The following is a 12,642-nucleotide window of genomic DNA, read 5'->3' on the forward strand; positions in this document are numbered from 1 at the left end:
GCCTCCCCAGGGGGCGCCAGCCCCCTCCCCCGGGCCATACAGGGCCAGCAAACAGCTCCCTGGTCCGGGACAAAGACCGCTCCCCTCTAGTGGGACCCCCCCTTGCCTGAGTCAGGCCCCCGCCCAAACCGGGAGGCCCCACATTAACCCCTTCAGTGCCAGGCAGCATCCCAGGCCGGAGCCAAGCCAAATGGCAGCAGCAGCTCCCCCCCCTCAGCCTGTGTCCTGCCCCCCCACACCTGTCAGTTCCCCTCCAGCCTCTCAGCTCCCCCCCAGCCTGTGTCCTTCCCCCCAGCCTCTCAGCTCCCCCCCAGCCTCTCAGCTCCCACCGCAAGACTGTGTCCTGCCCCCCTACACCTGTCAGTTCCCCCCCCCAGCCTGTGTCCTGCCCCCGCAGCCTGTCAGACTTCAGCCTCTGTCCTGCCCCCCGAACCTGTGCCCTGCCCCCCCAGCCTGTCAGTTCCCCCCCAGCCTGTGTCCTTCCCCCCAGCCTCTCAGCTCCCACCCCAAGACTGTGTCCTGCCCCCCTACACCTGTCAGTTCCCCCCCCAGCCTGTCAGATTTCAGCCTGTGTCCTGCCCCCCGAACCTGTGCCCTGCCCCCCCAGCCTGTCAGTTCCCCCCCAGCCTGTGTCCTTCCCCCCAGCCTCTCAGCTCCCACCCCAAGACTGTGTCCTGCCCCCCTACACCTGTCAGTTCCCCCCCCAGCCTGTCAGATTTCAGCCTGTGTCCTGCCCCCCGAACCTGTGCCCTGCCCCCCCAGCCTGTCAGTTCCCCCCCAACCTGTGTCCTTCCCCCCAGCCTCTCAGCTCCCCCCCAGCCTCTCAGCTCCCACCCCAAGACTGTGTCCTGCCCCCCTACACCTGTCAGTTCCCCCCCCAGCCTGTGTCCTGCCCCCGCAGCCTGTCAGACTTCAGCCTCTGTCCTGCCCCCCGAACCTGTGCCCTGCCCCCCCAGCCTGTCAGTTCCCCCCCAGCCTGTGTCCTTCCCCCCAGCCTCTCAGCTCCCACCCCAAGACTGTGTCCTGCCCCCCTACACCTGTCAGTTCCCCCCCCCCCAGCCTGTCAGATTTCAGCCTGTGTCCTGTCCCCCGAACCTGTGCCCTGCCCCCCCAGCCTGTCAGTTCCCCCCCAACCTGTGTCCTTCCCCCCAGCCTCTCAGCTCCCCCCCAGCCTCTCAGCTCCCACCCCAAGACTGTGTCCTGCCCCCCTACACCTGTCAGTTCCCCCCCCAGCCTGTGTCCTTCCCCCCAGCCTCTCAGCTCCCACCCCAAGACTGTGTCCTGCCCCCCTACACCTGTCAGTTCCCCCCCCCAGCCTGTCAGATTTCAGCCTGTGTCCTGCCCCCCGAACCTGTGCCCTGCCCCCCCAGCCTGTCAGTTCCCCCCCAGCCTGTGCCCTGCCCCCCCAGCCTGTCAGTTCCCCCCCAGCCTGTGCCCTGCCCCCCTAGCCTGTCAGTTCCCCCCCAGCCTCTGTCCTGCCCCCCCCCGCCTGTGTCCTGCCCCCACCCGAAGCCAGGCCCCGGTCGAGTGCAGCATCGTGCAGCCCCTGGCCGGCCCCCGCCGGGCCCCCCCGTACCCGCGGGCTCAGGGATGCTGCGGCCGCTCGCTGGCGCGGACAGTCACGGGTGGGACCGTCCCGACACCCCCGCGAGGGGCGGGTCCCCGCCCGGCCATGTGACGCCGCGGGGTTAACCTCGTCGGCGCCGGGCCGCCCCCCACCCCTCCGCCAGGTGCTTGGGCGTCGAGGCCGGGGGGACCCGGGTTAGGACCGGAGCCGCCGCCCCAGGCCCCGGCTGTGACCCCCCGTCCCCGCTAGCCACAGTGGTTATCGCTGGGGAAATCGAGGCACGGGTCAGGCCAGTCAGCGCAGAGCCTGGACTCGAACCCAGGAGTCCTGAGTCCAGCCTCCCCTCAGGGCCCCCACCCCCTGGCCAGGGCCAGGAACAGAACCCAGGAGTCCTGGCTCCCGCCCCCTCCCCCCACTGCCCCATTCGCGGGGGTCCGGACCCTCCCCGGGCCCCTCGGCGGCTCGGAGCCCGGAGCGGGGCAGAGTTGGGCCCGGATCGGGCCCGCCCGGTAAGTCGCTGTTTCTAACCTGCCAAGACCCGAATTTTGGGTTCTGGGTTTCCCAGGCAACAGCTGGTGACATCAGCGCGAAAGAATCAGGACAACTCTCAGGCCTTGGTGATGTCATCAGTCGTTGCCATGGTGAAACAGCGAGCTCTGAACTCAGGTCCTGACAGGTCAGTAAAAGAGGAACTGATTTCCGCTCTCAAATCATTCTGACACCTGGCACTTTACACACGTTCACGAACGAGATCCCGGGACCGCTCCCCCCTGCTCAACAGGGGAAACTGAGGCAGGGAGGGGGAGACTTCAGCCTGGCTACACAGCAAGGCTGGCACAGCTGAGGACAGAACCCAGGAGTCCTGGCTCCCAGCACCCTGCTCTAACCAGTAGACCCCACCCCCCTCCCAGAGCTGGGGATAGAACCCAGGAGTCCTGGCTCCCACCCCCCCCCACCCCCCGTTAAAGCTGATTCCCCACTCTGGCACTTCAAGTGCAGAAGGTGGGGCCCACAAGCATTCTAAAAATTAATATTGGCCACTCCAGGGTGGTATTAAATTCCCAAGGTTACAGGTTCTCTCTGACCTTGGCTGGGTAGATGCTGCCACCACCCCAATGCAAAACCTCTTGGAACCCAGGAAGGCGCACTTGGGAATTCCTCCCTGTGGGGCACCCTCAAGCCCTTTCACACACACACCCCCCCCTCGGGGAAGAGCTGAGAAAGGAAATCAGTTGTAGCCACCAGCAAGTTAAACAACACGGGGACAAACCTCTTAGGGCACCAAAACCCAGGTCCTGTTCTTAAAAAAGGAAAGGAAATACACCTGGAACTTAGGCTTTTGCTGGATTTAAAAAACCCACTTACAAAAACCAAACATCAAGAATAACCCTGAGGTCCAGCATAACAAAACAAAAATAGGTGGGGTTAGCCCTGAAGAGTCCACGGGCCAATAAGAAATAACCCTAATCATGTTTTCCTAGACATGCCCTAATTTCCTTACGCATCGGGGGGTTCAGATCAGCAGTCTCTCGGGATGATCTGATGGTTTTTCTTAACTGGCTTAAAGCTTTTCTTGCTGCCTGTTCCCCGCTTCCCCGGAGAACTGCAACACACAGACAAAGGGAAGTTTTTCCCCCAATTTTGAAAAGTTCTAGCCCTCCCATTGGCTTTTGTGATCAGGTGCCCACTCCCTTCCTTTTACCTGTGGGCTTGTTGATCCTTTACAGGTAAAACAAGTAGAAAACAGACACCAAGAGGAAGTCCATAGCCAACTGGCTGGCTGGGTGTCCACAAAAGGGAGCTACCCCCCTCTCATTTATCACCCCCCCCCGCTCTAACCACTAGGCATTTCTTCCTTCCTTTATAAGACTAAATCGCACCCCCCACCCCATGGACATTCTAAGCTGCCCCCAAAGGCTGGGAGCCCTCCCAGAAAGACCCTCCCTCTGCCCCAGGCACTATTCAGCCCACTGCCCCTGACAGGTGGGGGAGGCCCAGCCTCGCCCACTGCCCCCTGGGACCTGCTCCCTTCCTGCAGTGGATCTGGGCAGGATCCCTGGGCATGGGCTTCTCCCATCACCCCCGGCCGTATCAGGCTCCTGGAGCGATGTCCAGCAGCACCCGTGTCCCCTCCAGGCCCCTGGAGGGAAGGGAGCTGAGCCCAGAAATGGTCTCACAGGAGCTGCCTTTGGGGTGGGAGGGGAACACACGGGGGAGGGCAGTGCTGGGCCGCAGGGGCCGAAGGAAGCAGGATTTTTGCTGGGTGTTTACAGAGAATCATAAATCCAGGGGCCTCAGGGCCCAGCGCCATTGAAGGAGCTGTTCCCTGGCCAGGGAGCCATGGCTGTGGCTAATGGCCCAGTGGTTTATGCTGCATTGTGTGTTTTTATCCTCGCCCTCTGATGGCCAATGGCTCTGGAACGCCCTTTCCTTCGGGGGGCCATGGCTCTGCAAGCCCCTGGCTGGGGGCGTGGGCCAGTGTGGGATGGCCTAGGGCTGCCTAGAAAGCCAGCCACAGCCAGGGAGGGAATGGCACTCACTGCCTTCACTCCATTGTGCCACGGTACCATGATCCCGACTCGCAGCCGGCTGCTATGGGCTTCCTCCGCCCTGGGCTGCCGACGCCCCTCAGCCCCGACCCGCAGCCCCCTGCTATTCCTGGGATCCCCCTGCCCACGCCCCTCACTCCCAACCTGCAGCCCCCCTGTCAGCCCCGCCCTGGGCTCCCTGCACCCCCAGCTCTGCTAAGGCTTTGTAGCCTGTGAGGAAATGGCTTTACACCCCCCCACACACACACGTGCGCACTCTGGGGCAGGCCTGGTTCAGGCCATTAGCCCCCAGCCTGACTCTGCTCAGCCAGCCACAGACCAGGGGTGCTGAGGGGTGCTGCACACTCTGCCCCCACTAGGTGGTGCTCTGAACCCTGATCTAGAGTCAGAGAAGCAGCCGGCGGGGGGATGTTCTGATTGGCTAAGAACTGGAGAGATTTTCTGGCACCCAACAGCCCAGGTTGAACCCACCCAGCATCCACCCTGGCCACAGCTGGTGCTAAAAGACCCCCCCGCCCCCGTGGCAGTGAGATGGGCTGGAGGACTCAGTGACGATGAACGTTTCTCTACCGTGCACTCGGACCCGGGTGCCCAGGTTCCAGGGCTCTGGGGACACCCGCTGAAACTCCCAGGCACCGAAAAAACCCTTAGATGCTTGGGAAAATCTTGATTGTGCTACTGGGTTCTGAGTCTTCTGCACACGGCGCAGGGCCAGACGAACCTCGGTGCTTCGCTTGGGAGCTGTTTGGGCCAGGGACCAGTTTCTGGTTCTGGGTTCGTACAGCGCCTGGCGCACGGAGGGCCCGGGCCAGGCCTGGAGCTCCTCAGCAGCACTGCAATGCAAGGAGAATAAGAAGTCACAGTAACTGGGCTGCAGACGTTGGACGGACATTTTGGCGCCTGCGTTTGAGCTCATTGTGTGGTATTTTCACATGAAAGTTTAGGCAGGACACAAAGTAGAACAGGTGACTGATATGTCCCTGGAGGTCCGCAGTGGCCTCACTGCCCACGGGGCAAATCCCAGTCATGGAAAAGATAGTGACAAATTCCTCCCACCCCAGAGCAGGAGTTTCCCAACACACACAGATAGGCACACATGCGCACCCCCCCCCCGCACCCCCCCCCGAACTAGCATCTACATTCAAAACCCAAACTAGTGTAAGCTATTACATTACCTGGCACCATGGCCCCTCCCTGTACAGCTGTTAACAGACACTCAGAACACGCTCGGGCCTGCTGAATGACCTTGGACAAGTCACTGCTCTGCTCAGTGCCTCAGTGTCTCCATCTGTACAATGGGGCCATGGATCCTGCCCTGCTCTGTAAAGCACTTTGTGACACTGTGAAAAGTGCTGAGTAAGCACTGGGGGTTACTAGGGGATGATTATGTACAGGCCCAGCATCCAGAGTCATGTTCGTACAGGAGAGTTTCCGTTTTCATCAAACAAAAACAGACAGTCACTAGCTCTCTTGGTTGCAGAGAAAAACTGGACACGTGACTGGAGTGGAAACCTAAAAGCTCAGACACCAGAAAGGGGGGATAGAGAGAAACCCAAATTGATTCATATTTTTAAAAAACTCATCATTTTTATGCCACTCTCGTGATTTTGGCGGCCCCGGCCATAGGCTGGAACAGCTGGGTAGGACTATTCCCCCCCGATTTGCACTAAATTCAATTGCAAACTCCCCCACTTTATAGTGAAACCAATCCCACTCCACCTGCAGACAATCAGCTGCCATGCACCCCTCCCCCCCTTTACTGCCACCCCCTGGAGCAGGCATGAATTAACGTCCTCCCCGGGACCCTCCCCCACACCAGCACCTTGCACCCCGCTCAGCAGCAGCCACAGCTAACTACAAGTGGGAGGGAGGGGGATGCATGTGGCCGGCTGCTGGCCCTGAATAGGACCTGTAGGGCTTTCCTGGGTGAGGGGGGACCCTTGCCCAATTCTAAGCGCTTGGTGGGGTGAGATGAGCCCTGCAGCACCTCCCTTTGATGCAGGATGCAGGACTGGGCTCGGGGTACGACTGATTTCCTTCAGCCCTGCGTGTCACGCTCTTGGCACAGAGTTTGCATCAGTGGCTGCAGCGGGCTGGGCAGGCAGCACCAGTTCCCGGCTCTTTTTAGTGCCCAGCCTGCCCTGCGAGGCAGTGAGAGGCTCGTAAGATGCCCTCCCTGTGGGGCTCATTGCCCAGTGGGGTAGGTTCTCTGGCCTTTTCAGCTCCGATTCAGCTGCTCGGTGACAAGCATGTCAGCAAACAACACGACCAATGGACAGCCCCGGCCCTACGAACGCTGCAGCCCACGCGTGGTTTTATGCACATTCTGCAGTGCTGGTAGGATTGTGGCCTAAATCCACAACATCTCTTCCCCCCGCTGCTGAAATGCAGCCACCTCTGGTGCAGAGCACACCAGCCGTAAGCACAGCACCTCCCAGCCCAGACACCCTGGGCCAGGAGATTCCAAGCCCAGCTGTAACTGTGGCAGAGGGAAGGGCAAAATGTAAATGTGTTTGGCCAGGGCACAAAGGACAACCCTTTACGCTGAGGAAACATGTCATGGGCCCAGCGGGTTTAACGATACAGACCAAGCTGGCGACACTGGGTACACCCAGAGATGGCTGCAGGGCGCCCAGGTGAGCGATCTCTCTGTGGGCTGCATGGAGCAATGGTTAGAGCAGCCATGTTCCCGGGGGGGCTCCCCCACAAAGAGGCAGGCATTAAAACAAACCCTTTCCAACCATTCATTGTTATTTCCCCATCTCTGCTCCCTTTACGGTCACAATGCAGCACAAGCCCCAGGCTGTAGCCACGACTCCTGTCCACACAGAAACCCCGGCGCAGCGAGACGCAGCCTGCAGGACACAGCACACAAATAAAAGTCTTTTAAAACAAAACCTCAGCCCAAAACCCCAAACGAAAACCAACCAATCCAACAAGAATCGGGCTAATGGATAAAGAAACTGACCTGACATGTACAGAACTGAAACCTGTCCTTTGACAGCCAAATACTGAGTAAGGGCGTCTGTCCCTTCCTCCCCCGTGTCCCCACGGCTGCATCTCACTGAAACTGCACCTGCCTTAGGGCAGGATGGTTCCTCTTATTTGTCTGCAAAGTGTTGTGCAAACTGTCCCACTCTGTGTGTGATAATTCCATGAACATTAACGGTAAAGCACAGACAAGAACCCAGGAGTCCTGGCTCCCAAGACCCTGCTCTCAGCCCTAGAGCACACGCTCTCCCAGAGCTGGTCACAGAGAAAATTCCCAGTCCCCCTCCCCTGAACTTCCCACTAGTTCACACACCCCCAGCACTGGGAAGAGAACCCAGGAGTCTGGACCCCCAGCACCTGATGGCTCAGCCATTCCCACACCACCACCTCCTGTGCACGCACAAACTTACACACAAGTTCCGAATCAGTCAAGGATTTTTTAAATGACTTTCTCCTTGCACCTGAGGCTGGGGAGGAGCGGACAGAGTCACATGCCTTGCTGTGCATTTCTGCAGAGAAGCCAGTGGCCCCGGCCCTGCATCTCTGCTTTTCCACTCTCTCTCCCGCAGCCAGGTTCCCCACTCATGGCATGGGGTTCACTTTTCTCCCGATGGAGAATCCCACGGAGAGCTGGGATGGCAGAGACCGTGCCGGAGGCATGCCCGCCTCCAAGCTGCTATCACCCTGTGTTCAAGGGTGGCTTCAAACAGGAAAAAACTCCAGGCATAAAGCAAAGATTCCAGCCGGTTGGAGAGAAGAACCGAACCAAAGGGGGTGCTGAGCATGTGAAAATCTGGCCCAGGAGTCGATGTGGTTGGCTAATAAATGGCCCCAGCAGCCCCTGTGTTGCTCCAGGACTGGCTGGGGCCGCCAGGAATATTTTAGGGCACCTGCAAGTCCAGACCTAGCTCGAAATCTGCCTCTTCCCTTTCCCCATCCGGAGGTTTCGCTAATTCCCCCAGGGGAAGTCGTGCTCATGGCATGACCTCCCAGCCCCTGCATCAGGGCTTGGGGCCGCTCACAGATGGGGCTTCCTTTAGCCTCACCACCCCCCTGCAAGGGAGGAAGTAGCTCTATTTCTGTCCTTCTGGTGGGAAACTGACGCATGCTGAGGTGCAGGGACCTGGCCAAGGTCACTGAGGAAGGGAGCCCGGCCTTTGGAGCCCCAGCATAGGCCCAAAGCTGCAGGACAGAGCCAGGCTTGCTCGGCCCACGCTGCCTCCTTGAGGAGTCAAGAGGACCCACAGTGTGGGGCCTACGGTCAATGGATGCACAGGCCCATGAGTGTCAGGCCCAATGTTTTCCCCAGGAATTGAAATTGGGGGGGTGTTGGAATATTTGGGGGGCGGGGGGTGAGGGCCAATGAGGGTTGAGACCATGAGGGCAAAGGTGGACTGTATGGCACATAGTAAAAACTGAAAAATGTTTCACGACTATTTTATTAGATTTAACTCATGTTTTAAAATCATCACAAAAATTAAAGTTGGCTACTCAAGGCTACTATGAAGCACGACATCTACATCCGTCTTGGTTTCTTGTTCTAATTTTGCACAACTCTTTGGTGTCTTCTTGTGTGTCCTTTACTTCCAGGCCTTCATGACATGCTCATGATCAGGCAGACGGCGACTTCTTTCAGAACACAGAATTCTATTCCATGAGGAAGAAGAACGCTCGGCTGTCGCTGTTGTGACTGGGAGTAGAAAGAGACGAATTCCTACGTCTTTCATCCCAGGAAACAGAGCACAAAGATTGGGTCGAACCACTAGTGACGATAAAGAAGTTGAAGTTAAATCTTCATTTGTTTGTCGGATGATATTCCACTCTGTGTTCAAAATTCTCTATTCTGTCCTGAGCACATGGCAGCCCCATTGCTGGTCGTGCCTCACTCCACTCAACTGTCGGTGTTTTATAAGACAGGCATCTGTAAAAGCTATGTAGAGGTTGAGTAGAATCCAGAAATCGCATTGTAGATTTGTAAGAATCAAGTCTCTGTACTTTTTCAGCTGGCTTAACAAACACTTCTTGTCATTTTCACTTAAGGACCTTCATTAGTCAACTTCTGGACTGAAGTCTTTGTTTCTTCCAGTACATTTTCAATGGATAACTCTCTGATTGATCCAAGGGTAGCTTCTATTGCTGGACAAAGATCTACTACTGTTGTAGCAGATGCCTGGATGACATTGTTTAATGACCCAAGTGGTTTCAACAGTAGACTTACAAGAGAGAGAACGGTGATAGTCTTCTCTGAACTTAGTAACAAAAGTAGTCCATCAGCCTCACTACCCAGATCTGTCCTATCCTGGGGGATACTTTCCAAAGCCGGTAATAACGGTTGCAGTAATTTTAAGACAACAGCCAAGAATCGCTCATGAGAAAGCCAGTAGGTTTTCGCAGGTTGGACTAATTTAAACTTCAGTCCCAGTGTATCTTCTATTTGTTTCCAAGACGTTCAGTCCTTGTGGACTCTTGCTGAAAAAAAGAGTATAACAAAGCCATTAAATTTATGGCTTTTTAATGTCTTTTGAAGATTCTGCAGCTTGTACTTGCGCTAGCTGGAGTAGATGGCCTCTGCAGTGTGTATAGGAGAGATCAGAGTTACACTTTTCTCTGAGCAAAGCTTGTGCTCCACCATGTCTTCCAGAGAAGTTTGTAGCTCCATCAAATGCACAAGCAGCCACCTGTCTGGGGTTCAACTGACAAGCATTTAACTCTTCTAAGATGCCACAGATGCAGCTGATGTGTCTTCTCTTACCTGAACACCTAGAATGCATCTGCTGGCCTACCACGGACATCAACATACGCCATGACTTAACACTTGATGCCTAGTTGCACTTGTGCTTCATCAGCCATGAGTGCACATATTCTGAATATGGCGGGAGAGGTCTTCACTTTTTCAACGGCTGAGTCTTTCGCTGTTGCACCGCATGTGTCTAGCCAGTCAGCTGAGTTTCTTGCAGAAAGATAGGGAGCATTTGCTGGTCTTGTTCGAAACCAGTGTCCAACTTCAGGATTAACAAATGACAATGCACTTAACATTGGCCTCCCGTTTGTAGCGTGTGGTATCTCTTGCTTAAATAGAAAGTAGGTACAACAGCCATGTTGGTTCACATAAATTGAGTTATGTCTCCAGCATTCTTAACAGCCTCATTAAGTTCTTCTAAAATTGGCTTTGACAGTGACGGGCTTATAAGGCTTTCTGCATGTTGATGCAGTCCAGAGGCCCAGTGTTTTGCAGCCTTTTCATATAGGTTGTCAGTATTGGCTTAGCTGATCAGTCTGGCAAACCAAGCTCCTCCACTTTACTATATAAATCCATGATATGCCCACATCTTGAATACTGCATACAGTTCTGCTCACCCCATCTCAAAAAAAGGTCTATTGGAATTGGAAAAGGTACAGAAAAGGGCAACAAACATGACTGGGGTATGGAACAGATTCCATAGGAGGAGAGATTAATAAGACTGGGACTTTTCAGCTTGGAAAAGAGGCGACTAAGAGGGGATATGACAGAGGTCTATAAAATCATGGTGGAGAAAGTGAACAGGGAAGTGTCATTTACCCCTTCACTTAACACAAGAACCAGGAGTCGCCACATGAAATGAATAGGCAGCAAATTTAAAACAAACCAAAGGAAGTGTTTCTTCACGCAATGCACAGTCCCCCGTGGAACTTTTTGCAAGGGATGTTGTGAAGGCCAAAATTATAACAGGGTTCATGGAGGTTAGGTCCATCAGTGACCATTAGCCAGGATAGGCTGGCATGCAACATCCTGCTCTGAGTGTCCCTAGCCTCTGTTTGCCAGAAGCTGGGAGTGGACAACAGGATGGCTCACTCGATGATTGCCTGTCTCTTCATTTCCTCTGAAGCACCTGGAATAGTCACTGTGGGATGACAGGATACTGGGCTAGATGGACCATTGGTCTGACCCCGTCTGGCCATTCTTACATAAAAGATATTTATAATAATAAAAAAGTTTAGTACAGAAACTCCCCAAGATAATGACCTCTTGAGACAGCGATGATGTGAGATAAGGACCTTGGCAAATAAGGCATTTTAAAAATGGTGTCCCACTAGGAAACATATATTTATATAAGTTTCCCAGTCACAGAACTAGCATTCTGGAGCGACGTCACTAAAACACAGTCCAGTGCTCTGGCCACTGTTTGTCGTGCCACCGTTCACCCTACCGCTCCGTCCCCAATGGCCCTGCCCCGTCACTTTCTGCTGCCCCCGCCACGTGACCTCTGCGAGTGGGTCTCTCGCAGTCCCACCGGCTCTCGGGGGGGGGACCTCGCTGCTAGTGCAGGCTGGGCTGTCTCCTGTCCTGCAGCAGGTCTAAGCACTTAGACCTTATCAGTGAGTTCAGCTCCAGTGGTCACTTAACGGAGCCTAAGCAGCTCTGTCTTTAAACAGGAGAGAGGGGCAGGTCAGATAGTGCCTGTGCCCACCCCACCAAGCAAAACACCTGTCCCCACCCTCTGTCTGTGCACTGGGATCTGGCATCCAAACTTCCTGCTTAGCGAGTGCCGTTCAGTTGCGGGTGACCAGGGCTTAGTTTGCAAGGAACGAGGTGCCGGGGCTCAAGCAAGTTTGTTACTTTCCTAACTGATGTGACAAGCCCAGAGGTCCCAGGGCTCCGCACTGCTGAGCCTGGAGCTCAGCCCTGGCAAGCCCGAGCACAAAGTAAGCACGGCGGGAGACCCCCTCATTCAGGCAGGCCGAGCACAGGTCTGCTGCCCTTTACTCATACAATGAGGAGAACAACATTTCATGACCCCCACATTTAACATGACCAGGATTTGTAACTGACACCAGCCAAAATCGATCACTTGGGCAGCACAGCTCTGGCTGCCGGATACCCCGGCAGAGCAGGCGAGTCGTGTAACTACCCTGAAGCCTTTCCACCCGTCCCGGCTCATCACTAGCCGTCAGGGGAGAGCTCAGTCAGGCCTCGCTTATAAATAACCAGTTGGAACCCTTAGGGAGGTCGATGTAGCTGAGACGAATGTGCCGACATTGTCATAAATAACAGCTGTATGGGGAAGCTCGGCTTTGTTCAGACTTTCCCAACCCATTCTGCTTTCTCGGGTACAAGTATTTTCTCATACACTGTAGATGCTTTTAAAGTGCGTATTCATGTTTCAATTTCAATTCAAGCTTCCAACCCATGACTACATTAGCAACACTGCATGTAACTGGGGCGGTGGGGGTTGAGGAAATTCAGCAGGGCCTACTTGCCCCCTAGGAGGCGGGTCCAGGGAAATCCCTGCCATGGGGACCATCTGTTGCCCTCCTGCACAGCACAGGCCAGCGACCCGCCCCCAGTGATTCCTGCATCCCCATGGTGCTGGCTGAGCCATGGCATGTCTCAAGGAACCGTCTCCGAGTGGTGGAGAAACCGCCCTGGCCCCGGCACTGGAAAGAACTCCACCTTATGTCGAGCCTGACTTTGCCTTGGAGCCCACATGGTGTCACTTGGAGACCGGGCGCCAGCCGCCTCTGGACCCTGCCTTGAACAAAGGAACTGGGCCGCAC

The 12,642-nt window shown here is 55.7% G+C and overlaps 1 protein-coding gene across 10 annotated transcripts in view; it reads right to left on the reverse strand.

Moving 5' to 3' along the window:
* The window catches only part of LOC140901098 (inositol polyphosphate 1-phosphatase), a 49,366-nt gene that overhangs the window by 4,330 nt on the left and 32,394 nt on the right, over nucleotides 1-12,642 (reverse strand). For 3 of the 10 annotated variants that reach the window (XM_073319316.2, XM_073319315.2, XM_073319313.2), the window contains 2 exons: nucleotides 4,687-4,949; nucleotides 3,069-3,170 (listed from right to left, as the gene is read on the reverse strand). The exons of 2 other annotated variants lie outside the window; for them this stretch is intronic. In XM_073319316.2, coding sequence (XP_073175417.1) covers nucleotides 3,069-3,072 — 4 coding nt within the window. In that variant the 5' untranslated portion in view covers nucleotides 3,073-3,170; nucleotides 4,687-4,949. Of the gene's footprint in view, nucleotides 1-1,576; nucleotides 1,749-2,095; nucleotides 2,193-3,068; nucleotides 3,171-4,686; nucleotides 4,950-12,642 lie in introns of those variants that run through there. 5 more of the 10 variants (XM_073319314.2, XM_073319318.2, XM_073319317.2 and 2 more) reach the window with 5 other exon arrangements.

Source organism: Lepidochelys kempii, chromosome 20, assembly GCF_965140285.1.
Source record: "Lepidochelys kempii isolate rLepKem1 chromosome 20, rLepKem1.hap1, whole genome shotgun sequence".
Lineage (NCBI taxonomy): Eukaryota > Metazoa > Chordata > Testudines > Cheloniidae > Lepidochelys > Lepidochelys kempii.